Here is a 24,668-nt window from a genome sequence, read left to right as displayed (position 1 = left end):
CTTGAGATAAAGATTCAGCTGCTGACGAGTCTTCCCTCAGTCTCCTCCAGGCTGACTTTGTGTGACCCCTCCAGACCCTTCCCCATCTTCACGTCCCTCCTTTAGACCCTCTCCAGACTTTTAGGTCTTCCTTAGCACCCAAATGTGCCCCTGGATGGAGGTGAGGCTGCCTCAGCCCAGAGCAAAGCAGGACAATCCCCCTCTCTGGCCAGGACTCGTGTCCCCAGGAGGGGCTGTCCCTCCTGGCTGCCAGGGCAATGAATGGATCCTAAACTCATTTTGTTCTCTGAGCAGACTGCCACAACACCCCAACAATGGTGATGGGACCACACAGTTCACCCACAGCCCAGCAGAAGGAAGGGAGAAGTTTTGGGAAGGTTGTACCTGGAAACACCTCAAATGCAAGCAGTACATATGGGCAGGAATCATGGAACAGCCTGGAAGGAACCTCAGGAATTATCGTTTCCATCTCTTTGCCCCAGAGCAGCATAAATGGACAGGGATGATCCAGGCTGAGCTGAGGAGTGGCTGTGGAGCCAAGTTACTGGTTCCCAGTTTCAGACCATCATCTCTACCCCAGTCCCCACTAAATCCCTGCCTGCTTTGATGTGGGAGCCAAATCAAGCTGCACTTACGAGATGGGGAACAGCCACCTTTGGAGAACAGGACCAGTAAAACCAGGGGAGGTGTCCCGGGGGCCTCATTAACCCTTTTGATGGTGACTTTGTGTCCCTTCTGCAGGGAGCCACAAGAACTGCCCAGCCTGCAGGGAGGGAGGGAGCACACCACCACCATCAGGCCCTGACAGCCCCATTTTCTGAGGAGAGGGTCTTAAAAAGTGCTTTTCTCACTGGGACAAAGCAGATTCGGGAGGCTGTTGGATGGTTTTTCCAGCTGGAATCCAACAACAGGTTGGAAACGCCCCCAGGCACTCCCTGTCTGCAGGGGTGGCTTAGCAGGTCCCAGTTTAGTAGGTGCTTAAGCAGAATGAATTTATCTGGGCACATGTAAATCTCAGAGGTGTTAAAGTCTCACGAAAGCCACCACAGCTCAAGGAATGTTTAGGTCCAAGCAGCTCAGGGGTTTCCCCTGTAAACCTGAGTGGAAGCTGTAGGTTGAAATCAAAGATGAATCCCTGAGAGAAGCGTTTCGTATCCTCCTTGAAAAGAGGAAGGTTGGTCCTTCTCTGCCAACACCATCTTACCCACAACCAGCCAGGACAAAGTGGGGACACATGAAAAGGTCTCAAGGAAGATGACCAGTGCATGAAAGCCACTGCAAACTGCCCGGGAAGCCCAAATCCCATCGGAGTCCTTCCTGCTTTGAAGGTGGTGGAAGCTGCACCGTGTGACTCTGAACCAGCTTTGTGAAAGCTCAGCAGCTGCAAACCACAGGCACTGCCCTGCACTGGCTTCCTCTGATGTGCAAGGCTGGGCACCTGGAAAAGCCACTTCTTAGGGACAGGAGCAGCAGCCAGAGGTTGAAGATCAGGTTTGCTGTAGAGGAACAGCCTGACAACTCTTCATACACAGGAAGGGATCTCAGAGCTTGCAGCTGGTGGAGGGTGATTGTCCCATGAGCAGCATTTTCCCTGTTTTCCAACAAAACCAGGGATTTGGAGGGTCTGCAGTCCAGAAATGTGTGTCATTCGTGTAGTACACAGCACACTATGGTGCTTGAGCAGAGATACTGGGATAACTGGGACCCGACCCCAGCCACATACAGATTTCTCCCAGCTGGAAAAACTGGAAAGTTGTCCTCAGGGGAAAAGGGTCTTGTCTTTCCTGGCATGAAGAGGAGATGCAGTCTCTCTGTGGCAGCAGAGCTTGGAGCAGCAGCTGCTCCTGATCCCACAGCTCTGCAGGGCTGAGCCACATGGAAAGCACAACTAGAGCCTGGCTTCTCCTGTTTTTGGCTTGCCCGTGGTTGTGCCAACCTAAAAAAGTTCATGAAGGTCATGTCTGGACCTCCCTGAGGGCTCAGTGATGCTTTGTCCTGTGAACGCCCTGTCCCCAGGCACTGCTCCACGTGTGGCTTCAGACAACACACCCAGTGTCTTCTCCAGGGATTGCACCAATGCTTTGGCTCAAAATAAAACTCATTTCCAAAATATTTCTTCTATTTTCACTTGCATGCAAGAGGTCCCAGTGGTTGGGTTACCTCGAAGTGCCCAAAAGCTCATTTGATTTCTCCAACTATCCAGCAGATGACAGTAATTTGGGATAGTGAAAGGTGTTCTGGCCACAAAAGGGGGTTGGAATGTTTCATGGTCCCTTCCAACCCAAACCATTCCATGATTCCATGATTCTATGAAAGTACATCTCATTGCAAGATGTGCATCTGTGTATACTCAGACCAGCATAACTATAATGAAAATACTACATGATTATAATTAAATATAGTATTTTTTGTAATTTCATCCCATTACCAGATCTGTAAAAAAAAGAAGAAAAAAATGAAATACTCCACAAATATTCTAAATATCCTGATTCTTTTTCCTGACTTTTAATTCAAGACACTGCATTTCACATTGACAAGAGCACTGAGTCCTCCCAGAACCAGTTAATTTTGCCCCAGCAAAAATGTAAAGATTTCTCAGGGCAAGCTCTGCAATCCCTTGTGTTTTTGTGATTAGACCCCTTTCCTAAGGCAAAAAAAAAGGAGCTTTATTTGTTCCCAAGCAAATTCAAAATTCCTTTAAAGAATTTTAATTAAGATGGGATGATGCCTTCTCATTACCAGACACTACTGGAGTGATTTAATATCAAAAAGGTGTGTCAGGATACAACCAGGCAAAACCTTCACTCCAGCTGACATTTCTCAACCTGCTTGTAACACTTCCCTTCTTTGTTACTTCTCCAGTCCATATAAATCTGCTGTGTGACCATGGACCCATCATGCCCATATTCAAAATTTATCACCTTCCATGGGCACATAACCCCGTAGTAAATCACTGTCACTTCCCAGAATTGCCTTATCTTCAGTTTCAGGTATTCTGAGGGGCAGTGGAAGCCCCCTTGGACCCTGGCACAGCTGTGGCTGCCCCTTCCCTGGAAGTGACCAAGACCAGTTTGGATGAGGCTCGGAACCACCTGGGATAGTGGAAGGTGTCGCTGCTCACGGCAGAGGGTGAAATGCGACGAGCTTGAAGGTCCCTTCCGAGCCAAATCACTCCATAACTCCCCAATTCTGTGGAGTTTCCCAGAGCATCCTCCCATCACCAAACTCATCCCCAGCACCACCTCACCACCAATACAGAAACCACCACCCCCATCCCTCTGGCCAGCACCCGAAATCTCTCCGAGAGCCGCAGCCATCCCCACAAGAGGAAGGAATAAACGCTTACGAGGATCCCAGCAGAGTCAGAGCTGAGCAGGGACGGATCCGCCTTCCCTGCCGCTGTCACCGGCGGTCATTGCCCAAGAGCCCGCCCGGAGCCCCTGCAAGGGGCGGCATCCCCACGACATCTTGCAGGAGGTCCTGAAACGTAATTAAACGCTGTGGTGAAACCAAACCGTAAACAAGCCATGAATAAAAACCCCTTGAATTATTTTGCTAAACTATAATTACACAATAAGGAAGCAGATTAATTAAGTAAAATATAAGTCCTGAAACCGAAGCTTGCAAGCAAAGCAGTTTATTTTAATTTCCACATTATTTCATATGAGATAGAAGTGTTTGCTGTGGGTTTAAAATGTTGGAAGCCATTCCTTGCTGCCAGGCAGACCAAACCCAGTGGATAAATTAAATTTTTGCATCTGAGGCACCTCCTGAAATGTATATAAGGAGCAGGGCTCTGCCTCAGAGGAGCTAAAGGAGATCTCCTTCTTCCAGGCCCTGCCCGTGTCTCGCTCCTCCGCACCACCGCCCGCCCAGCCCAGCACCATGAGCCGACAGTGCTACACCTCCGGCTCCATCCTGGGGAGACGAGGCTTCTCCTCGGCCTCCGCCGTCTGCGGCCTGGGCAGGGCCAACAGCAGCTCGGCCTCCGTGTGCCAGCCCGTGGGCCGCAGGTGCGGGATCGGCGGCTTCAGCAGCCGCAGCGTCTGCGACCTGGGCCGCGGACAGAGGATTTCCTTCGGGGGCAGCTGCCGCAGCGGGGTCTACGGCGGGGCCGCAGTCGGGCGCTGCGGGGTGGCTTACGGCGGGGGCCGCTTCGGCACCGTGGTGGGATTCGGGAACTGCGCGAGCTTCGGGGGCCTGGGCAGCTACAGAGGCCTGGGCGACGGCGTGGCCGTGGGGGGCTACGGCGCTGGCATGGGCGTGGGCCTCGGCGGAGCGCGGTCCGAGGGGATTCGCGGCGTCAGCATCCACCCCGAGCTGCTGAAGCCCCTGTGCGTGGGCGTGGACCCCGAGGAGTGCCAGGTGCGTACCCACGAGAAGGAGCAGATCAAGAACCTCAACAACCAGTTCGCCTGTTTCATCGACAAGGTGAGAGCTCGCTTTCCCCGCCCCGTGTCCCTCTGCGCGGTCCAGACACAACCTGGGGGTTGTTTCTCCTGGTGCCCCGGTATTTAAACATTTCTGATGAGCCACGGTGGTCCTGGCATGGAGACCCTCTGGATTTGAGCCTTGCACCAAGGCACCTCCATCAGTGTTGTACCTTTGGATGGTCACCAACCTGACAAAGAGCTCAGTCAGGAGCAGCTCCAGGTAAATCCTGTGAGTGAGGAGGTGAAGACACAGAAGGATGGGAAATTTTATTTCAGGTGTATAATCTGATGTTGCTTTCACAAATCTGTAAACTCCAAAGGACTTCTGCATCCTTAAAATTGCTTGTGTTTCATTAAGGTGGTGTGGAAGGATGAATTTAACTAAAAGGGGAGGAACTATTTTAATTTCTCTGTCCCTCCACTCTGTGAATGAAACAATTTGGTGACTTTCTAAAAAGATGCAATTTATCATTGTTTTATTGGCTGCATTTAAGGGTTTTCATGACTAGACAGCTGTTATGGGAAATAACTTTTCAAACAGCAAAGAAAATCTGCTCCGTCTCATTTGATCTTGATTTTCCTGGAGAGTTGTTCTGCAACTGGAAAAACTGAATCCACCCAGGAGCAGCAACTCCTGCTTCTTCCTATTTGTAAAATGACTTATTCATGACCCATCAAGCTCCTAGAGAGCCCTTTAATCTAGAGGCAGAAAGGCATGATAAGTACCCACGATTGGAGTTTAAATCAGATACATCCAAATGAGGTCCTGGATGGAGCCTGTAGTGCTGAGAAAGACTTTTTAGTGCCCTGGGCCCACCAGGGCCGAGGATCCAGTTCTGGGAGAGGAGGGGAAGTTCTCAGCATGTGCTGAGCCCAGGCTTGGCCTCAACACAGAGTGAAGGCACTGATGTTGCTCAGCCTGAGATTCGAGTCCTGGGTGGGACCAGTTTAGCTCAGAGAAGATGCTGGTCCCACTCAACCCCCTGAGACAGCAGCACCTGACCATTTGCAATTCTGATTTGATTTTCACTTCTCCCTTTGGGAAGTGCAGAAACCCTGGGACAGGAGATCCTGACTCTCCCATCTCTTCCTTGCCCAGGTGCGGCTGCTGGAACAGCAGAACAAGGTGCTGACCACCAAGTGGGAGCTGCTGCAGCAGTATGTGCTCCCAGCATCCCGCAGAAACTTGGAGCCTGTGTTTGAGAACTTCATCTGCAACCTGAGGAAGCAGCTGGAGTGTGTGATGGGGGAGCGTGAGCGGCTGGAGAACGAGGAGCGCTGCCTGCGGGACCTGGTCCAGGAGTTCAAGTGCAAGTAAGTCCCACACAGGGAAGCTGCAGACTGAGTGTTGCTGACCTGGGTGGTGCTCCTGAGTGTGAATCTAAGGAAATTGGACCAACAAACTGGGGCACAGGGCAACAAAGTTCAGTACTGGGTGAATTTCCTGCACTGGGCATCCAGTGCTGCACTGGACATGCTGGTGATGGACTGGGAGATGTTTTCAAGCCCTGTTTCTTTAGGGAGCAGGATAGGAAACCAATTTTCCTCTGCCTCCTGCACACCCCTGTGATTTCCCATATCAAATCTCCCCACCACCTGTGCCTGCGTCTTCCCCAGTGCCATCCGTTCCCACAAAACAAAAAAAAAAGTCAGCCAATTTTCTACACCCCACTCTTCACCCACATCATGTTGGGATTCATTCTCTCTTCCCAGTGGGAATGTGGGAATGTTTTTTTTTTCAATCTAAGCCACAGATACTCCCTAATATCTCCCTGTGTGCTCTGCTAAGCCACAAACCAGGTCACTGGATCAACTTTCCCCAGAGTTCATCATCTCAGATGTTTTTTCTTGCTGAGCCACCAGTGAGCAGGTCCAACTCACAGAATCATCATCTTGTGAAAGTTCTTGCAGGTCCCAATTACTGATTCATTATGCCCTGACTGTGCTCCTCACTGCACTCTGGAGTTTCACAGGTTGCTCAAGCTCCTGACCTTCCCCTGAGGCATTTTGGCCACAGTCTCCCCATAAGCACTCTGAGCAGAGTCCTGGATGCTCTGGAAAAACATCTCACAAAGCAGAAGGGCTGGAAGCAGCAATCCAAGCCTCCAGCTTTGCACTTCTAGTAGTTTGGCTGGATTTTCTGTCCTCTGACTCCAGCCACCCAAACCACTGGCGTGGCTAAAACTGCTGAGTAAAGCCCAGTGTGAGGGGGTTAAAAACAGGAAAAAAACCAAAATAATGATAAAAGAATGAGGTGCAAAGCGAAATCTCATTTCCCATGGTCTGCAGTGGGTGGCTGGGTGGTGGAGATGGGACCCCCAGGGCTCAGCATCTCCCTGCTCTGCTTCCCTGCAGGTATGAAGATGAGATCAACAAGCGCACGGCAGCAGAGAATGAATTTGTGGTGCTCAAGAAGGTGAGTCAGGACCAGCTGAGGGGGGGCAAACCCCAGGACTGGGGTCAGTGAGAGAAGTGGAGGGTCCTGGCACCATGGCACAGCCTGGTGCCCCAAAAATGAGGCAACCCAAAGAATCTGGAGAAGTTTCCAGCACATGCAGCCCAAACCCACATCGTGCCAAGGGCTGGAAATAGCAGGGTTTCCTCCAAGTCTAAAGAAAAACCGGGATTTACCATAATCGTTCCTTCACCTCTTTTCACCAAATTCCTGGTATCTCTACAGGATGTGGATTGCCTCTACCTGACCAAGGAGGAGCTAGAGGTCAGGGTGGGTCTCCTGCGGCAGCAGCTGGAGTTCCTGAAGTGCATCTATGCCGAGGTAAGAGCTGCTGTTCCCATCTGCTCCCTGGGCTGAGGCATCACCTCCTGCCCTCCCCACCCAAATCTTTCACCAAGCATGTGGGGAAAGGTCTTTTCTGAAAATCCTGCAGTTGCAGCCCAGAAGTGTTTGTCTTTTAGATGTGTTTGATAACAACACTGTCACACCTGCTTTGGGAAGGCAGAGGGGTCTTGGCTGTCTCCTACATTGCTACCCACAAGGAGAGGGATCTTTTGCCTGAGAACCTTTCAAATGCTAATCCAAACCATCCCTGGGTTGGCCCAATGTTTATGTAACTTGTTTTTTTTTTTTTTTTTACATTAGTCAAAATATTTTTATGAAAATAAAACTTCTGTCTAAAATTCCACAATTTTTTAACAAAACACACAGGGAATACTTTGCATTGACACTTTTTTTGAGCTAAACCTCTTCAGTGGGGGCCCAAAGAACTCACACCCAAAGGATTCCCAGTCCAGGAAAGCTCTGGCACAACCAGGAATGCAAGAGTGGGTTACTCCACCAGGATTCTCTGCCCTTCCTGAGGGAACTGCACACAGCCATCCCATGTTGTCCCAAAACAGGTCCCAGCTGCCAGGTCTTGCTGGACACAAGTCACCCAGCTGGGAGCTCAGGGCAGAACCTCCCCCAACCAGACCCCCCTTGCTGGGGTTGCTGCTGGGCTGGCTGGGGCTGGTTGAGGGGCTGGAAGTGATGCTCTGGTCCTGCAGGAAAGGGCACAGCTGGACTGTCAGCTGTGTGACACCTCTGTCATCGTGCAAATGGACAACAGCCGGGACCTGGACATGGAGGGCATCATCAAAAGCGTGGAGTGCTGCTACGAGGAGATTGCCCAGAAGAGCAAGGCTGAGGTGGAGGCTTTCTACCAAACCAGGGTGAGTAGTCCTTGAATTTCCATGACAGACCATTCCTGAGACCATTGCTGAGGCCATTCCTGTCCTCCCTGATGCAACTTTAACCCACCTTACGTTGTGTATTAGCTTCAGTTTGCTTAAGAAAGTCGTACCAAAAAAACTCCAAATCCAAACCAACCTTAAAAATGTGGTTTGAGACATTTTGGCACAAGCAGAGCACATCAGAGTGTTCAAAGATGTCCTCTTTGTGCACCCTGAGGAGCATCATTACTTCCCAAAGGACAAATCATAGAACCCTAAGGCTGGAAAAGACCTCCAAGATCAGCAAGTCCAGGACTCACCTGAGACTCTCACCTGGTCCAGGCTGAGGCCATGTCTGGGTGGTGCCCTGGGGACACTGAGCCTGGTGCAGCTCCAGAGATTTCCATCTTCCCAGGGAGGCAGGGGGCCCTGGCAAGGGATGATTTGGGTGCATTGACATCACCTTCTTCCTGTGCAACAGCTGGAGGAGCTCCACAGCAGCCGGGGCAAGTTCTGTGACGACCTAAGGAACAACCAGAGTGAGATTGCTGAGCTCAACAGGATGATCCAGAAGCTGCAGTGTGAATCAGACAATGTGAAGAAGCAGGTAGGACCAAAGGACAGATCCACCTGAGTGCAGCTCCTCTGTCAAAGGGCATTGTCCCACCAGCTCCCACCCTGTGGAGCTGCAAAGAACCCCCTGCCCCAGGTTAGATCTATTTTAACCTCTTACCTCCTATTCATGCACACAAAAAATCAGATTTATTTCTCTCTTGGCATGTAAGAAGTGCATTGGTTTGGCAGTACCAGAATAAGTGTTTGCTCTGGGGTTCCACCAGGTTGCAGCCAACAGATCCCATCCCCTCCATCCCATATAGCTTGGCCACCACAAATCCAGCCTAAATCTTGACTCTCTGGCACTTGCTGGCTGAGAAATAAGGGGCCAGAGCTGTAGAGATACCGCTTAATATCACCCTTGGCTGTCCTCTTGCCCCAAGAAACTGTGCCTGGAAGTGTCCAAGTCCAGGTTGGATGTGGTCTGGAGCAGGCTGGAGTAGTGGAAAGTGTCCCTGCCCATGGCATGGCAGGAGATGGATGGGATGGATGGGCTTCACTCTCTTTCCTGAAGCTTTGTGGGGATGTCCTCCTGTCCCCAGATCTCAGCCCTGCAGACTGCCATCTGTGACGCCGAGCAGAGGGGAGACTGTGCCCTCAAGGACGCCCGGCAGAAGCTGGTTGACCTGCAGACAGCTCTGCAGCAGGCCAAGGACAAGATGGCCTGTCTGCTCAGGGACTACCAGGAGTTGCTCAACGTCAAGCTGGCCCTGGACATTGAGATTGCCACTTACAGGACGCTGCTGGAGGGAGAGGAGAGCAGGTAGGAGCAACCCCAGATACACCTTCTAAGAATGGTCAGCAAAAGACGAGGAGGAGAAAGAATTGCTGCACCCAGAGGTGCAGAGGGGAGCAGGGTCCCTTTGCCCTCCCACTGGGTGCAGAGGGGATCACACACTCATCCAGAAAGAGGATGGGATATCAGTATGTCCGTGGGATTAGGGATCCCACCCTGCAGTGCTTTGGTGGGCAATTTGAACAAGCTCCTCTCAGCAGAGTGCACCTAAAGAGCTGGAGCAGGTTTCTAAAGAGGCAGTGGCTGGGTTCTACTTGCCTGTGAATTTGAGCAATATGTCCCTAAATACTTCTCTGCGACCTTTCTTTCCTTCACAGGATATGCACCGGCAACCCTGTGAGCGTAGGTGAGTTAATAACCCCCCCTTAATTTCCTTAGAAGCCTTTCGAGGCTCCTTCCAAGGCGGGTTGCGGCCGCTGCGGGCGTGACCGAGCGCGTTTGTGTCCCGCAGCCGTGGTCAGCGGCGGGGGCACGGTGGGCGAGTGCCGCTCCCTGTCTGGCATCGGAGGCAAATGCAGCGTCAAGAGCGGCGGGGCCGGCGCGGGGCTGGGCATGGTCTCATCCTTCGGCAGCGCCGCCTTCAGCGCCCGCAGCGTGGACTGCGTGCCCAAAGCGGGCGCGGGGTTCGGAGCCCGCAGCGCCGCGGGCTGCGTGGGCAGGGAGGTGCTGAGCGGCGTGGAGACGGTGCAGTGCGGCCCCGGCATGGCCAGCCTGGCTAACCTGGGCAGCCTGGGCAGCGTGGTGTGCGCGGAGCAGTGCGCGCCCGGCGCCGTGCTGCTGCCCGGGGCGCCGGGGCTCTGCGGCAGCCGGTTCGGCACAGCCGTGCGTGTGGTCAGGACGAGCCGGTAGAGCCCGGCCCGGCGCCGCAGGGTTTGTACAATCAGCATTTCTGCAGTAAAACAGTATTTCCCCCCCACCCTCCCTCTGACGGCCACAGGGATCACACAACTATGCACTAGGACAGCGCTCTGCCCAAACGCCTTTGCCTGACAAAACCCTCCCTCTCCTGATGTCTTTCCTGGCTGAAACTCCCCCCCCCTGCCCCTCTCAGCCAGGTGAGATTTTCATTTCAGAGAGCATTCCTGCCTCCACGCATCATCTCGGCTTTTCGATCACCCTCCCCAGCTTGGCCCCTTTCTTTCCCTAATGCAGCTATTGCAAAAGGATGAAAAATTTGGTCATCCCAACTTCAGAAAGAGAAGCCACAATTTAATTGTCCGAGACGAAGCTGCAGCTGTAATTTAACTTCTTTAATGACAGCAGAAAATCCAATTTTTCCTGTTTACAAGATGGTTAGGAATGCTTATGTAAATTGGTCCAGGTTGCTACACCGTGTTTGGTAGAGCAGATTTTAATTACGCCCCAACGAGCACCTTATATTTCTGTAGTTAAATGCATGCGTTGTTTTTCCTGTGTGCAATAGACGGAGTTAAAGCTTTTAATGTGTAAGTGAACAGAGTTATTACCCTTCGCTTACTCCAGACTTTCAGCTGTACCTTCAATAAACTCCATGCATAATTCATGCTGCACTGGCTGGGCTTTATTTCCCTCCCTGGTATTGCAAATCATAGAAATTTCCTCAAACCTGAGTCTCCAAATGGGTGGAGTTTGGAGCTTCAAGAAGTTTTTGTCTGCTCTGCTTCCTGAAGCACCTTTGCATACCTTTATTCCATCCACTGATTAGTGTGGCCACAAGGAAGTCTGGAAAGGAGGCTGTTTAACCATCTGTGGGATATGCAGTTTGCTTGGATCCCTCACAGTGTCTGGGATCTCTGGAGATGGAACAAAAAGGCAGCCAGGCCCTTGTTTAAAGAAATCTGTGAGAACCAGCTCAGGGAGTAACAGGAAAATAATCTCACACCACACCTGTGCAACTCTCTCACCAGAGTGGGTTGATTTTAGAGGAAGAAAAAAGAAAAGTGCACGTTCCCAAAATGCAGCACCAGGGGCTTCTTCCTCAATGCCCACCTTCCTTAAAACATGGGAACTCACACAAACATCAGAGTCTGGAGATAAAGCTGGGCACGCCCTTCCATCATCCCTTCTAGGGAGGAAAAATCCTCTCTCAAATTTTAGGAAACTGGGATTTAGGAGAAATCACATTGCCCTCTCCTTCTTGTCTGTGAATATCCTGGGTGGGAAGGGACCCACAAGGATCACTGAATCCCAGTCCTGGCCCTGCACAGGACACCCCAAAAATCCCACCAGATGCTTGACTGCTGCCTGAGTGCTCCTCCAGTTCTGCTGGGCTCCCTGTTCTCCTGCACAGTGGCCACTGATGGGTCTCTAGAGCTCGGCTGGGGGGATCTTGCCATGGTGACCACTCAACCCAGCTGCATGCACAGCTGGAATCACAGGAACACCAACCAGCCCTGCAGCTCCTCCCTCCCCACATCTCCCCATGGCACAGCCAAAAAGCCCTGAGCCAGCTCTGCATCACCCTTGGAAAACTCCCTGTGTCCTCGTCCAGCTTGGAACAGCACAGGGTGTGGGCAGGTTCTGTGTCCATGAAAGGCTCACCAGCAACCAGGGGCTGTAATTTATTCCCCCATGTCCCACTCCATTGCCAAAACTTCCCTGCTGACTCACAGCTTCTGTCCCTCTTCCTCTCCAGGGCTGGAGGATCAAGCCCCAGTCCCATTCTGGGTCTGTCCTTGCTGGTGGGATGGGGATGAATCCACCACGGGATGAGTTCCAGCCTCTGCTGGCTGTTCTGGCTCCCCTCATGGTGTATTGGAGCAGAACACTAATTCTATTTTAATAAATGCCACACTGGCTGTGGCATGGTGAAAGCCAAGTGGGTCAGCCCTTGGTGAGAAAGCAAAACTCACCTCACTAAAGATGGTTTTGGAAACATTGTTCTCATCTTTTTTTGCTGCATGAACACAGCTCAGGCTCCATCTCATTTCTATGTAAATACCAAGCAGAAACACCCAAAACAAGAAGCTTCCAGTGCCCCAACAGCTCATAATTTATGATCATCTCCCTGCAAAGCAATACCTGAGCACCAAACACCAGCCAGCTCCCCAGGGGACAAAAGCAGTCTGGCAGCTCTTGCATTTCTGGGAGAAAACCTTTAATCATCCCTGTCCTCAACTCCCAGCTATTGCAAAACCCAAATTTGCTGCTGCCTGCTTGAAGATGTTCATGTAGATCAGGGTATTTTGGAGAGAAAAAAACCAAGAATGTGGGTTTGGGGCAGATGGAGGTCAAATCCTGCACAGTGTCAGTCTGGTCAGACACTTTTATAAATGGATAGAGTTTAAAACTATGGATTTAGAAATGGTTGGGTTAGAAGGGATCTTATAAACTGTCTCATTCCACACCCTACCACGGCTAGGGACAGTTTCCACTATCCCAGGTCACTCCAAGCCCCATCTAGCCTGGCCTTGGATGCTTTGAGGGATGGGGCAGCCACAACTTCTCTGGGAAATCCTCCCCACCCTCACAGAGAGGAATTTCTTCCATATATTTAACTTTGACTTTCCCTCTTTCAGCTTGAACGCAGAGCCTGGCAGAGTTGACCCAAACAGATAGATGAAAATGCCAGATCTGCCTCTGGGTTTGGAGCCCCAGCCCCTGGTTCCTCCACACCACCAAGCCCCAGGAAGGGAAGGGAGCATTTTTGGGGTGGCCTTTGCGTTGCTCACATACCCTGTGGATAACAAGCCGAGGGGAGAAGAGTGTGGGAGCCTGAATTGACAATTCCCTCTTTCTTCTTGGCTGCCCCACCTTTAATCCCATTACATTCATTTAGCTCTAACACCTGATCTGAACCCGTTCTTCAGCTTCAGGACAAGCTGCCTTTACTGGGGTCAAGGAACCATGAAGACAAAACTTCATTTTCCCATCGCGCCCTGGCTTTGAATTTTATGCAAATCGTCGAGGCAATGGATGCTCATGAATTTCAAGTGACGTTCCAGATTCAGACCCACATTTTCCAAAAAAGAAACAAGCTGACCTGCACCATCTGGGAATAATTTCTCACTGCAAAGGGAAATTCTCTTTCAGTGCCCCAACTCTTCCATTCGAGCCTGCCTGGCAGCATTTCTCCAGGGATAATCAGATATTTAGTTTTCTGTATTCAGTAGCACCTGTTTAATTGTTCTTCCAGGGATGCCAGTGGGATTTTAGCTCCTTAATGCTTTTGTAGCACTGGGGCACGGGGATGTGTTTTGAAGGGCAAGTAGAGTCCTGTCCAGTAAATATATTTATTTTAATATATTTATTTTAAGCTCCAGTCCTGCAGAGTTCAGGCAAAGCCACCAGGGCAGCCCTATGCCAAAAACCAGCTGAGCTCTGACATGCAAGGGATAAAATCCTCTCAATACTGCAGTTCCACAAAGTGTGAGATGCCAGAAAATGTCACCACACCCTGTTGAATTCGATCATTTTTTCCCAAGGACTCCCGGAAGTAAAATAATGAGAATTTCTGGGAGTATTTTTCATGCTGGTTAAATCTGCTTTTGGCAGCATTTTGGTTGGAAGGTTCAAAGGTCTTTAAAAGAAATCAGAGCTAGAGAGAGTCAGAAACTCAGTACTGACTACATCCTAAAGTGGGCAAATTGCATTGTTCCACAGAGCTGTGCAGAGTTTTTCAGAAAATTTGCCTCTTTTTCTGAAATGGTTTTTAGGTCAAGATGAAAATGCATCAATAACATCATCAGCTAGCTGGGCAAATCACAACACAGCCTCTGCACAGAATGGAGCTGTCCTCTAAAAATTCAGGAGGAAAAGCCCAGAAAACCTGCGTAGGCTAAGTAATGAATATAAATGGGCAAAATTTGAGGTGGTATTTGTATATGGAAAGGGGAAAGAGAAAACCTTGATCAGGAGCCTCTTTGTCAAGTCATCCCAAAGAGATGTCCCTTCTAAGGGAGTAGGAACAGCAGACTGGATAAATAAGAGCCCCAGAAGGGATGTCAGGTTTCATGAACAGCAAGCAGCCTTCTGCCTTCAGGCAAGGAAACCCCATGAATTATTTTTATTCAGATTTAACCATTTTGTTCTCAATGTCTTTCACTTGAGTTAGTCCAGAGGACTCTCCACTGATCTCTGCGTTGATGTGCTGCATCTTTTAAGTAGAATTTTGAATCCAAGACATTATGTTATAACATTTTAAAATTATTTTGTCACACAGCGAGTAAATTTTAGAATCATGCAATCCCAGAACAGTTTGGGTTGGAAGGAATCTCAAAGACCATCTCATTCTACCCCGTCCCATGGGCAGGACACGTTGCATTAACCCAGATGGCTCCAAGCCTGGCCTTGGACACTTCCAGGGTTAGGCAAAATAATAAAAAATAAAATAACCCAACTCTTTGAGGAGACAGAGGTTTTGCATCAGGCTGAGATCTTCCTGCCAGAAATCTGGGTGTTAGATAACCCTTCCAGCTGAGCGGATCCAGCCCCGGGAGGTGTGTTTGGGTGCAGTCAGGGTTTAACAAGTCTCAGAGAGACAGCTGCCTCCTGGCACGTCAAAACCATGAAGGCACTAAATTGATCACTGGACTTCCATGCAACCAAGCCCAGATCCCTGGGGGATAAAAGGGGCGCCTGCATTCCCTGTTCTCAGAGTCTCTCTGGCTGTGCAGGGCCCTTCTTGCTGCTGCCATGAACCGGGCGCTCAGCATGAGGGCAGGAGGGGGAGGCCGGTCCTACAGCGCTGCCTCGGCCATCATCCCAAGCAGCAGCAGGGCTGGCTTCAGCTCTGTGTCCATGGCACGCTCAGGAGGAGGAGGAGGAGGAGGAGGAGGCTTTGGGAGGCTGGTGGGAGGAGGTGGCGGTGGCGGTTCTGGCGGTGGCGCGGGTTTTGGCAGCAGGAGCCTCTACAACCTTGGCGGTAGCAAGAGAATTTCCATCGGGGTTGGAAGCAGCTTCCGAGCTGCCTTTGGAAGTGGAGCTGCTGGTGGGTCTGGGATGGGAGGTGGTGGTGGTGGGGGTGGCTGTAGTGCAGCTGGTGGTGGCCTGGGGCTGGGGCTTGGTGCTGGAGGTGGATTTGGTGGTGGTGGAGCTGGTGGTGGCCTGGGGCTGGGGCTTGGTGCTGGAGGGGGTGGGTTTGGCTTTGGTGGGGGTGCTGGGGGGCTTGGCTATGGTGGTGGGCACGGAGGTGGCGGGGGGTTTGGCTTTGGTGGGCTGGGGGGGCTGGGAGGATTCCCTGTGGGGCTCGGCGGTGGCAGGAGTCCTGGAGGATTTCCTGGTGGACCCTCTGGAGTGGGTACAATCCAAGAAGTGACTGTGAACCAGAGTCTCCTGGCACCACTGAACCTGGAGATAGATCCAAACATCCAACAGGTGCGGAAAGATGAGAAGGAGCAAATCAAGACCCTCAACAACAAATTCGCTTCTTTCATTGACAAGGTGAGACTTTATTGGGTGCTGTGAGTCTGTGGTAGAGAGGGAGTGAGGATCCAGTAGGTACAAAAATACCACTTCAGAGATCTCCAGTCTTTCACTCATTCCCTCCCTGCACGTCTCTGTTAACTCCCTCAAACAATAATGTCCTTCTGAGCATTTACAGGGGGAAAAAACATGACAAGAAAATTGTAGTAATGGGAGTAGATCCAGGTTTTGTGCCTGGGAAATAACACAGATGAGTTGAAATGGAGAAAGTCACTTTTGGGTCCGGGTCTAGTGGCTCAACCCAACTCTCTATGTGGGCAATCACAGCAGATGTCTTGGTCTTTGTTGTGTATTGCCTGCAAGATAAAATCCTTTTTATATTGACCCAATTGTCTCAATCACTCAAATCATTCCTTGGCTTTCAATTGGATAAATATGTTGTACGTGTAAGCAAAAGGAAAGACAATTAAGCCTTTTAACATTAGTACTAAGACTTGGCTTTAATGAAGAAAGACAAATATCTTGCAAAGAAAGAAACCCCAGAAGGTGTGAAAGAAGAACTTCACTGTCTGGTGAAGAAAGAGCTGAACCCAAGTTTTCTTACCATCACTCCTTGGCTTCCAAAATTAAATTGCCTCTGAAGAGAACTGTCCACTGAGGGTGGATTTGCTCAGCTCCAGATTGAGCTAACACAGCCCTGGATAATCCAGAGGATATTCCCAGTTTGGAAACTCTTAGTTTGGGAATCCCTTGGCTCCTGCCATACATCATTCCCAATATTGAATATTGTCTGTCAGCTCACAGGTTTCTTCTGCCTAACCCTCTTCTGCTTCCCAACGCTCAGGTTCGCTTCCTGGAGCAGCAGAACAAGGTGCTGGAGACCAAATGGACCCTTCTGCAGGAGCAGGGCCAAAAAAACAATTCTGGCAAGAGCAACCTGGATCCTCTGTTCGAGGCTTACATCAACAACCTGCGGCGGCAGCTGGCCAACCTGCTCAACGAGAGGGGCCGCATGGATGGGGAGCTGAAGAACATGCAGGACCTCGTGGAGGACTTCAAGAACAAGTGAGTGTGAAATGGGGTGCAAATTGTTCAGCTGGACATTGAGCAGCAGGAGTTTTCACCCGGAGGGTGGTCAGGCACTGAACAGGCTCCCCAGGGAATGGTCATGGCCCCAGGGCTACCAGAGCTCCAGGAGTGTTTGGATAACACTCTCAGGCACAGGGGGGGATTGGTGGGGTGTCCTGTGCAGGGCCAGGAGTTGGATTCAATGGTCCTCATGGATCCATTCCAACTTAGCTGAATTTGTGATTCTATGATTCTGTAATTCTATGATTCCATTATTTTATAATTCTATGATTCTATAATTCTATGATTCTATGGTTCTATGATTTTATAGTTCCATGATTCTATGATTCATGTCAAAAATTTCTGTTTCTGGAAGTAAATATCCAGACTGAAGTATTAATGGAAATTTCTCCAGGAAAGGGGAAAAATAAGTCTCCAGTTTGTGCTCCAACCTGCAACATAAAATATCACTACTCACCTCCAACACTCCCTGCTCAGAGCTACCTCTCCTTGCAGGACATATTTTTCTCAACAGCACCAAAAAGGGTCCAACGACATTTTTCCCATTAAAAAAAAATAGAGACTCAGCCAGGACACAGCACCTTGTGATGGCTCTTGCTAAGGAAAATCCTCTAAACCAGCTTTAACTTCCTTATTCCATCTGCGTTAAGTCAAAAATGTCCTTTCAGTCTTTTGAGAAAGAGGAATCTCACACATTTGAGCTAGTTCCCAGGAGGCTGATTTGGAGATGCCACCCCTAGTCCAGATCACCTTGGACACCTGTTCTGCTTCCCAAGGTCTGATCCAGATCCTCTTTCCCTTTGTCCCTGCAGATATGAAGAGGAAATCAATCGGCGCACGGCAGCAGAGAACGAATTTGTGGTGCTCAAGAAGGTGAGTGAGACAGAAGGTGCTGCAGATGCTGAGCCAATCCCAACCATGGCATGGACTGGGAACATCCTGAGGGATGGGAGGTCTCATGGAGCTCAATCCTCATCCTTTAGAGGGGTTTTAAATCACCATTTGATTGTGGGAAAGGAATGGAGTGGCTTGTAGGGAAGAACTCCGTTCCCACTCCAGTCCCACGACACACACAGGTGCAAAGCAGCATGTAGAGACAGAGGGTATCAGTCCTGCTGGACATCCCAGGTACCAAGGCCAAAGAGCCAGGACCTGCCTCCTTTATCCACTTCCAAATTGGGACAAGAGATGCCCTCTTGGTGCTTTTCCTGCGGGATGTACCAAGCACAGCTTCTCTACCAGGCAGCAGGGAAAGGGGCAGCCTCATCTCCAGGCTTCACTGTTTCTTGGCTGTGCCAAGGAATTTCTTCCTGGCTGAGGAGAGGATCCAGGTGCCACACGTGTCCCTACAGCTGCTCTTTTCCAGGACGTGGATGCTGCTTACATGAACAAGGTGGAATTGGAGGCCAAGGTGGACGCCCTGAGCGATGAACTCAACTTCCTCCGAGCCCTCTACGAGGCGGTACAGACAAATCCCCGGTTCCTGTCCTGCCGTGGTCCTTGGCTGCGGACTGCCACCACTCTCAGGGCTGGGACAGGTAAGTGCAGCTCCCGTGTGCTTCCCACAGGAGCTGGCCCAGCTCAGCGCCCAAGTTTCCGACACTGCTGTCATCCTGTCCATGGACAACAACCGGGACCTGGACCTGAGCAGCATCATCGCCGAGGTGAAGGCGCAGTACGAGGACATCGCCAACCGCAGCCGCGCCGAGGCCGAGGCGTGGTACCAAACCAAGGTGGGCTGACCATCCTTGCCACAGGCCATCCCTTGGGATTGCTTGAGCCATGTCCTGTCCAGCCAGACACCTCAGATGGTTCAGGTTGCATCTTCCTTGTCTCCTCAGTTCGAGGAGCTGCAGGCCACGGCTGGGAAACACGGCGATGACCTGCGCAACACCAAGGGTGAAATCTCAGAGCTCAACCGGCTCATTCAGAGGATCCGCTCCGAGATAGAGAACACAAGAAACCAGGTAAGAATGGCAAAAGGAGATGACAGAGCCCCAGTCTGTTGTCCCTCAGCACCACAGCTCAGCTTTGCTGATTGGAGACTTCTCCAGCCTCACTGAAGGTGTTCAATTCCCTCTTTGAAAGGGCTGTAAAATGTAATTACTAAGTCTTCTTGCCAGCCTGGCATCTCAACTCTATCCATGTTTGCTCATCTGGAACATTTTCCATGAATGCCAGGATGGGTTTCTTCCTTGGGTGGCTCTTACCCAAAGGGAGGAGCAGCTTTCCAAACCCCCCATCCCTTGCAGTGTGCCACCCTGCAGACAGCCATCGGGGACTCTGAGGAGCGCGGGGAGCTGGCCCTCAAGGACGCCAAGGCAAAGATGATTGACCTGGAGGATGCTCTGCAGAAAGCCAAGGCTGACATGGCCCGGCAGCTCCGTGAGTACCAGGAGCTCATGAATGTCAAACTGGCCCTGGACATTGAGATTGCGACCTACAGGAAGCTGCTGGAGGGCGAGGAGAGCAGGTGGGAGCAAAACTCTTGTGGGGATAATAATGACTATCAGTTTTCCCATCAGAGGCTGGTTCCTCTGCCTGTCTCTGTAATTTTGCTCTAATCTCCTCTAATCTCTCAACAGGCTCAGTGGGCAGGGACTGAACCCCATCAGCTACTGTAAGTACCACAGTTCTGAATCCCAAAGTCTGGCTTTGGGAGCAAGGCCTGGGAGAAACCTCGGGAAAAAGGGAGTTTTTCCCCACATAACACTTTTTGGAGTCCTCCACTGTCATTAGGGGCTGGTGTAGGGGGTGGAAGTGGGGCTCAAGTCCTGTGGGTCAAGGTCCTGATGATGGCACTTCCTGGAACTGGGTGACTCCCCAGGGCAGCTGTGGCTGCCCTTCCCTGGAAGTGGCCAAGGCCAGATTGGGCAGGGCTTGGAGGAACCTGGGATAGTGGAAGGAGCCCCTGCCCATGGCAGAGCAGGGATGGGATGGCTTCTATGGCCCCTTCCAGCCCAGCCCATCCCCTGATAACATGACTGCTGAGCAGATGTCCAACCCTCTGGTTGCTTTTCCTTGCAGCAGTCATCAGCTCCAGCTCCGGCATGGCTGGTGGAGCTGGCTTAGGAGGAGGATTTGGTGGACTGAGCCTGAGTGGAGGAGGCGGCGGAAGTGGTTTTGGCCTTGGAGGAGGTGGTGGAAGCAGCTTTGGCCTTGGAGGAGGTGGTGGAAGCAGCTTTGGTCTTGGAGGAGGTGGTGGAAGTGGTTTTGGCCTTGGAGGAGGCAGCGGGAGCAGTTTCGGTCTTGGAGCTGGCGGTGGAGGAGGAGGAGGAGGAGGAGGAAGCTACAGCTTTGGAAGCGGAGGAGGACTTGGACTCGGAGCTGGAGGTGGTCTTGGAGGTGGATTTGGAGGAGGGAGTGGTCTGGGCACTGCCAGCAGCTACAGCCACGCTGGAGGCGGCAGCAGCGCCCTGAGCACCAGCGGAGGGAATTTCAGCTCTGGAAGCGCAAAAGGCACCAACCCAGGTGTGAAAATCGTCTCCAAAACCTCCTCCAGCAAAAAGAGCATAAAAAGCCAAAGCCTGAAGAATGCCACAGAGCCTGAGTAAAGCAAAGCCCAGACCCTCCTGTGTTCCTCCTGCCCACCATTCTCCCCCACCTCAACCCCTCCAGCTGCCCCTGCCCTGCTCCTGCTCTGTAGTTCTCACACATTTGGATCTCAGGTCAAGAAAAGCAGTGGAACACACAGAAAACAGAGCTCTCCAACCCCCTGAAACAGGAGTTAAAGGAAAACATGGGCCTAAGTTATTGTTCTGAATGGGCAATTAGTTTGGTTTTCCATTTGTTTGTTTTAAATAAGGTCAAGCAATTTGTGATTGTGGTCACCCACAGCCATCAGTTAAACAGAGCAAATAGCAGGGAAAGTTTTAGCTCAGTTCTGGCCCCCAGAAGCCCAGGGATGGGCTGGGAATGTGTGTTTAGCTCACCCTGCTTTGTCTTCACTGCTGGAATGACCCAACCTGCTCCTTCACAGGAGAAGCTCATCTGCATCAGAGGTCTGGGCTATTTTTCTGCTGTCTAGAAACACCCCTGGAGGATACTCAAAGATCCCAGGCAGCGGCTTGTAATGTCCCTCTTAAAATATCCTTCATTCTGAGTCACTCTGGTGAGATGGAAAATCCCTCTTTCCTCCATTCACAGCCAAGTTTTGAAAGAGATGATTTTTCCAGATATTGCCAAGTTTTGCTGCTGAGTCAGTTCAGGCACGTGAGCCTGACCAGGGATTCAGAGTGCTGATGTTCAAGCAGCAACCTGAGATCCCTCCACCCACACATGAGAATTCCATGTGCCACAAGCTTATCAAAAAGCTTTTCCCAAATCACTTTCCCATTCCTGTCCTTTGTCTTCTTAAATGAGTTTGCCCACAGTGGCTTTTACAGGTAACTTCAGGGCTGATTTCTGTCAGAGGATTCACCAGTGATTGATCCAAAAAGGGCTTGTTTTCTAAATTATAGAATTTTAAAATTCTAAATAATGTCTGACACTATGAGTCCTTCAAAAGTAAGATCAGTGCTTTCTGTTAAATGTGGTTTCTATCCTGTCCCATGTAAGGTTTTGCTGGAATGTCTTCAAAAAATTCCCAAATCCTCCTGCAGTCCAAGTCTTGCTGTCTTTGCCCACTGCCTTGGTTGCAGCAGCTGGGGAAAGTCTGAGACTCTGCAAATCACACTGGAAAAGCTGCCTGAAGGGCCATGTCCAGAATTCCAGCACCTCCTCCTTGTGTGGGTTCCTCTGCCAAAAGAAATATCTTTGGGAAACTGGGAAGTGCAGCAGGTTCCAGCCCAGTGTGTGGCAAACAAAGCAGTCAAGAGCAGAATGCCAAAGGAGCTCCAGCATCCCAATTCTATTCTCCCCTTTTCTGGTGGAATTTAACCTTCTAGCCTTCCAATGTGTCTTTTTTTATTTTTGGAAAGCACCATTAAAAAAGAAAATTGCAGCTTTTTATACTTCCATAATAGTGATGCGACTCCATGTTTCCCTTCCTCTCTCTATTTGGAATGTGTCCAATAAAACCAGATTGTAATTTATTTGTTCTTTTTATTTATCTTTTAATTCTAAACCAGAACCAGCAATACAAAATATTCCCAACCTTCATCAGGATGAGCTGGAGGCATATTTGCTTTACTTCCAGGGAAAAGTTTGAAATTCCAATTAAATTATAATGAAAATCTTGAAATCAGTTGTCCCAAAATAAATTGAAGAATTTGAGAAAACTGGAGGAGGAAGAGGAAGAAGAGAAGGAGGGTGGAGGTTTACCCGTAAGTGACAAGATAATTAATTACCATTCATTTCTTAACGTATTGGGGTTAATCCAAAAGCTTTTCTTCTATGGAAGGGAGGGTTTGGGGCAGCCAAGCAAAACCTCAGGATTTAATTTTTGCTTTCCTAAGAAGCCAGAGCAAACCCAAGTGTCTGCAGGGCTCTTGAGGAGGCTTTATCTGGAAGATCTGGGTTGGGAATGGGTGCTGGAGCACAACAGCAGCACTGATGCAGATGTTTCAGTCACTGCAAAAGGAGAATAAAACCGAGAAAAAGTGGATAAAAACCCCTCAGCCAAATGTTATTGCAAAGCCCTTATTGAATTTCAAAGGCTCAGATGCTTTGCTCTGCCCTGACCTTGCAGCATCCTGGCTCTGCATAACTCTGGGCAGATTTGGGAAGGAGCAGGAACATGGGCAGGAGCAGGAATGCACATGCCAGCGTGTCCTGGCAAGTTCAAAGGAGACACTTCAGCAAAACCTCGCTCAAACCCAGCTGCACCAAAACACCTCCTCTCCTTTGCCAGGAAATCAAAGGAGCCTCAGTGAAAAGCCAAATCCAGGGAGAAAACCGGGCTCAGAATCCCAGGATAGCTGGGTTGGAAGGGCCCTCTGGAGCTCACACAGTCTAAGCCCTGCCAAGGCACAGACACCTGGAGCAGGTGGCACTGGAGGGCTTCCAAGAGGGCTTGGGATGTCTCCAGAGAGGGACAATCCATGCCCTCCCAGGGCAGCTCTTCCAGGGCTCTGCCACCTCCATGGAAAGAAGTTCTTCCTCACGATGGGTGGAATTTCTTCTGTTCTAATTTATGGCCATGACTGCTCCCTGCCCAGACAGGTGGAATTGCCATTCCTAAAGGTGTCCAGGGAAGGACTGGATGTGGCACTCAGAGCTCTGGGCTGGTGACAAGGTGGGGATTGGGCACAGCTTGGATGATCCTAGAGAGCTTTTCCCACCTCAGGGATTCTGGGATCCTTGTCCTGTCACTGGGACCACTGAACTGTCTGGCACCATCCTCTTGCCACCCCTTGGAGATGTTCACATGGATTGATGAGAGACCCTCTCAAATGAGATCCATGTATGGATATTTGGATATTCCTATGATTATTTGGATCTGCTCTCAGTCCCCTCTTCTCCAGACTGACCACGCCCAGCTCCTGCTATTTCTCCTCATCAAAGAGCTGCTCCAGACCTCTCATCACCTTTGTGGCTTCCACTGGACTCTCTCTGGGAGCTCTGGGTCCTTCTGGACCTGTGGAGTCCAGAGCAGAACACAACACTCCAGAGGTGGCCCCACCAGGGCCAGGCAGAGGGCAGGGTCCCCTCACTGACCTGCTGGCCACGCTCTTCCCAAGGCAATCCAGGATTCCATTGGGAATTCCATTCCTTCTGACTGCAGGGAAACACTGCTGGCTCATAGTCAACCTGTCATCCACCAAGACTCCTCGGTCCTTGCTGTCCAGAGGATGTTGCAGAGGCCAAAAAACCCAGTGAAGGTTAAAAATAAACTCTGAGTCACCTCAATTTCTGACCTCGCTGAATTGCACAGGTCGGGTGTGAGGATTTAACACAGCTCATGACAACACAACCTTAACCAATCTGGAGGGTTTTTAACATCTCTTTTCCAGTCCCTTCTGAAAAAAAGAGCAAATTGGAGCTCAGAGGCAGCTGAGAGCAGACAGGAGCCCTGTTCCTCCTGCCCTATCTCTGCAGTGCCCTCACCCCCAGTAATCCCCCCATGTCCTCCCTTTCCACAAGGACCTGTCCCCCCTGAGGGGCCAGCACAGCCCCCTGCAGCCCTGAGCACCTTCAGGGGAACACTGCATGTGAGCAGCACAGAACAAAAAAGGAAAGTGTGAGGGACCGAGAGATTCTGCAAGAGTTTTCCTTGTTTTGGTGCCTAAACCGTCATTTGCTTTGCTCTTTCAAATCCTTTGTAGTATTCCACTTAATTGCCATTGTCTGCAGCAACAGGCTTTCCTAGAAGAGCTGGGGAAGTAATGACTCCCTTCCACATGAATCCTTTCCCTGTGCTTTAATTAAAACCTGTGCTCCTGTTCCCAGGTGTGACTTTGCATAAGTGATTTGGGAGTCAAAGGCAAGTTCCCTGCCTGGCCCCTGACCACAGGCTCTTGGCACAGTTGTGCCAGTTCACATGGGCAGGCATAGGAAAGCAGATCTCCATGGGTCTGCCATGCTTGGAACAGAGGTTATTTATTTTCAGTATCTCTGTGTTTATTTTCAGCACCCAGAGGTCTCACGGCTGAGGCTCCCGCCGCTGTGAAATCAGGAGTCGCGGGGTTTGGATGGAGTGAAGTTTTCCCAGCTGCGTTTCCAGCCTGCAGGATATTCCCACATCTCTACTCCCGGGGCGAGAGCACCCCCTTGCTACAGCCCAGCCACCTCCCCATCCACATGAGGGAATCTTGGATCAGCCCATCCAGGGATCGGCTCCGATG

The 24,668-nt window shown here is 50.7% G+C and overlaps 2 protein-coding genes across 2 annotated transcripts; both read left to right on the top strand.

Moving 5' to 3' along the window:
• Positions 1-3,492: 3,492 nt before the first annotated feature.
• LOC306813697 (keratin, type II cytoskeletal 4-like) lies at positions 3,493-10,362 on the top strand (the record flags this gene model as incomplete). Its single annotated transcript, XM_079329266.1, has 9 exons — positions 3,493-4,431; positions 5,533-5,747; positions 6,789-6,849; positions 7,114-7,209; positions 7,938-8,102; positions 8,584-8,709; positions 9,260-9,480; positions 9,831-9,859; positions 9,965-10,362. Exons 1-9 carry the CDS (start codon positions 3,886-3,888, stop codon positions 10,360-10,362), a joined length of 1,857 nt encoding a protein of 618 aa, XP_079185392.1. The 5' UTR covers positions 3,493-3,885.
• Positions 10,363-15,126: 4,764 nt separating this feature from the next.
• On the top strand, positions 15,127-21,960 carry LOC306813696 (keratin, type II cytoskeletal cochleal-like; the record flags this gene model as incomplete). The annotated part of the gene is made up of 9 exons (XM_079329265.1): positions 15,127-15,873; positions 16,700-16,920; positions 17,757-17,817; positions 18,311-18,406; positions 18,513-18,677; positions 18,786-18,911; positions 19,197-19,417; positions 19,530-19,564; positions 19,972-21,960. The coding sequence occupies 9 exons, from the start codon at positions 15,127-15,129 to the stop codon at positions 20,496-20,498; spliced, it is 2,199 nt and encodes a 732-aa protein (XP_079185391.1). The 3' UTR covers positions 20,499-21,960.
• Between the last annotated feature and the right edge of the window lie 2,708 nt (positions 21,961-24,668).

The sequence above is a fragment of the Erithacus rubecula genome (assembly GCF_903797595.1).
Source record: "Erithacus rubecula genome assembly, chromosome: 31".
Classification (NCBI taxonomy): domain Eukaryota; kingdom Metazoa; phylum Chordata; class Aves; order Passeriformes; family Muscicapidae; genus Erithacus; species Erithacus rubecula.
Note: the sequence above shows the minus strand (reverse complement) of the source record. Positions and strands in the feature narration are given on the sequence as shown.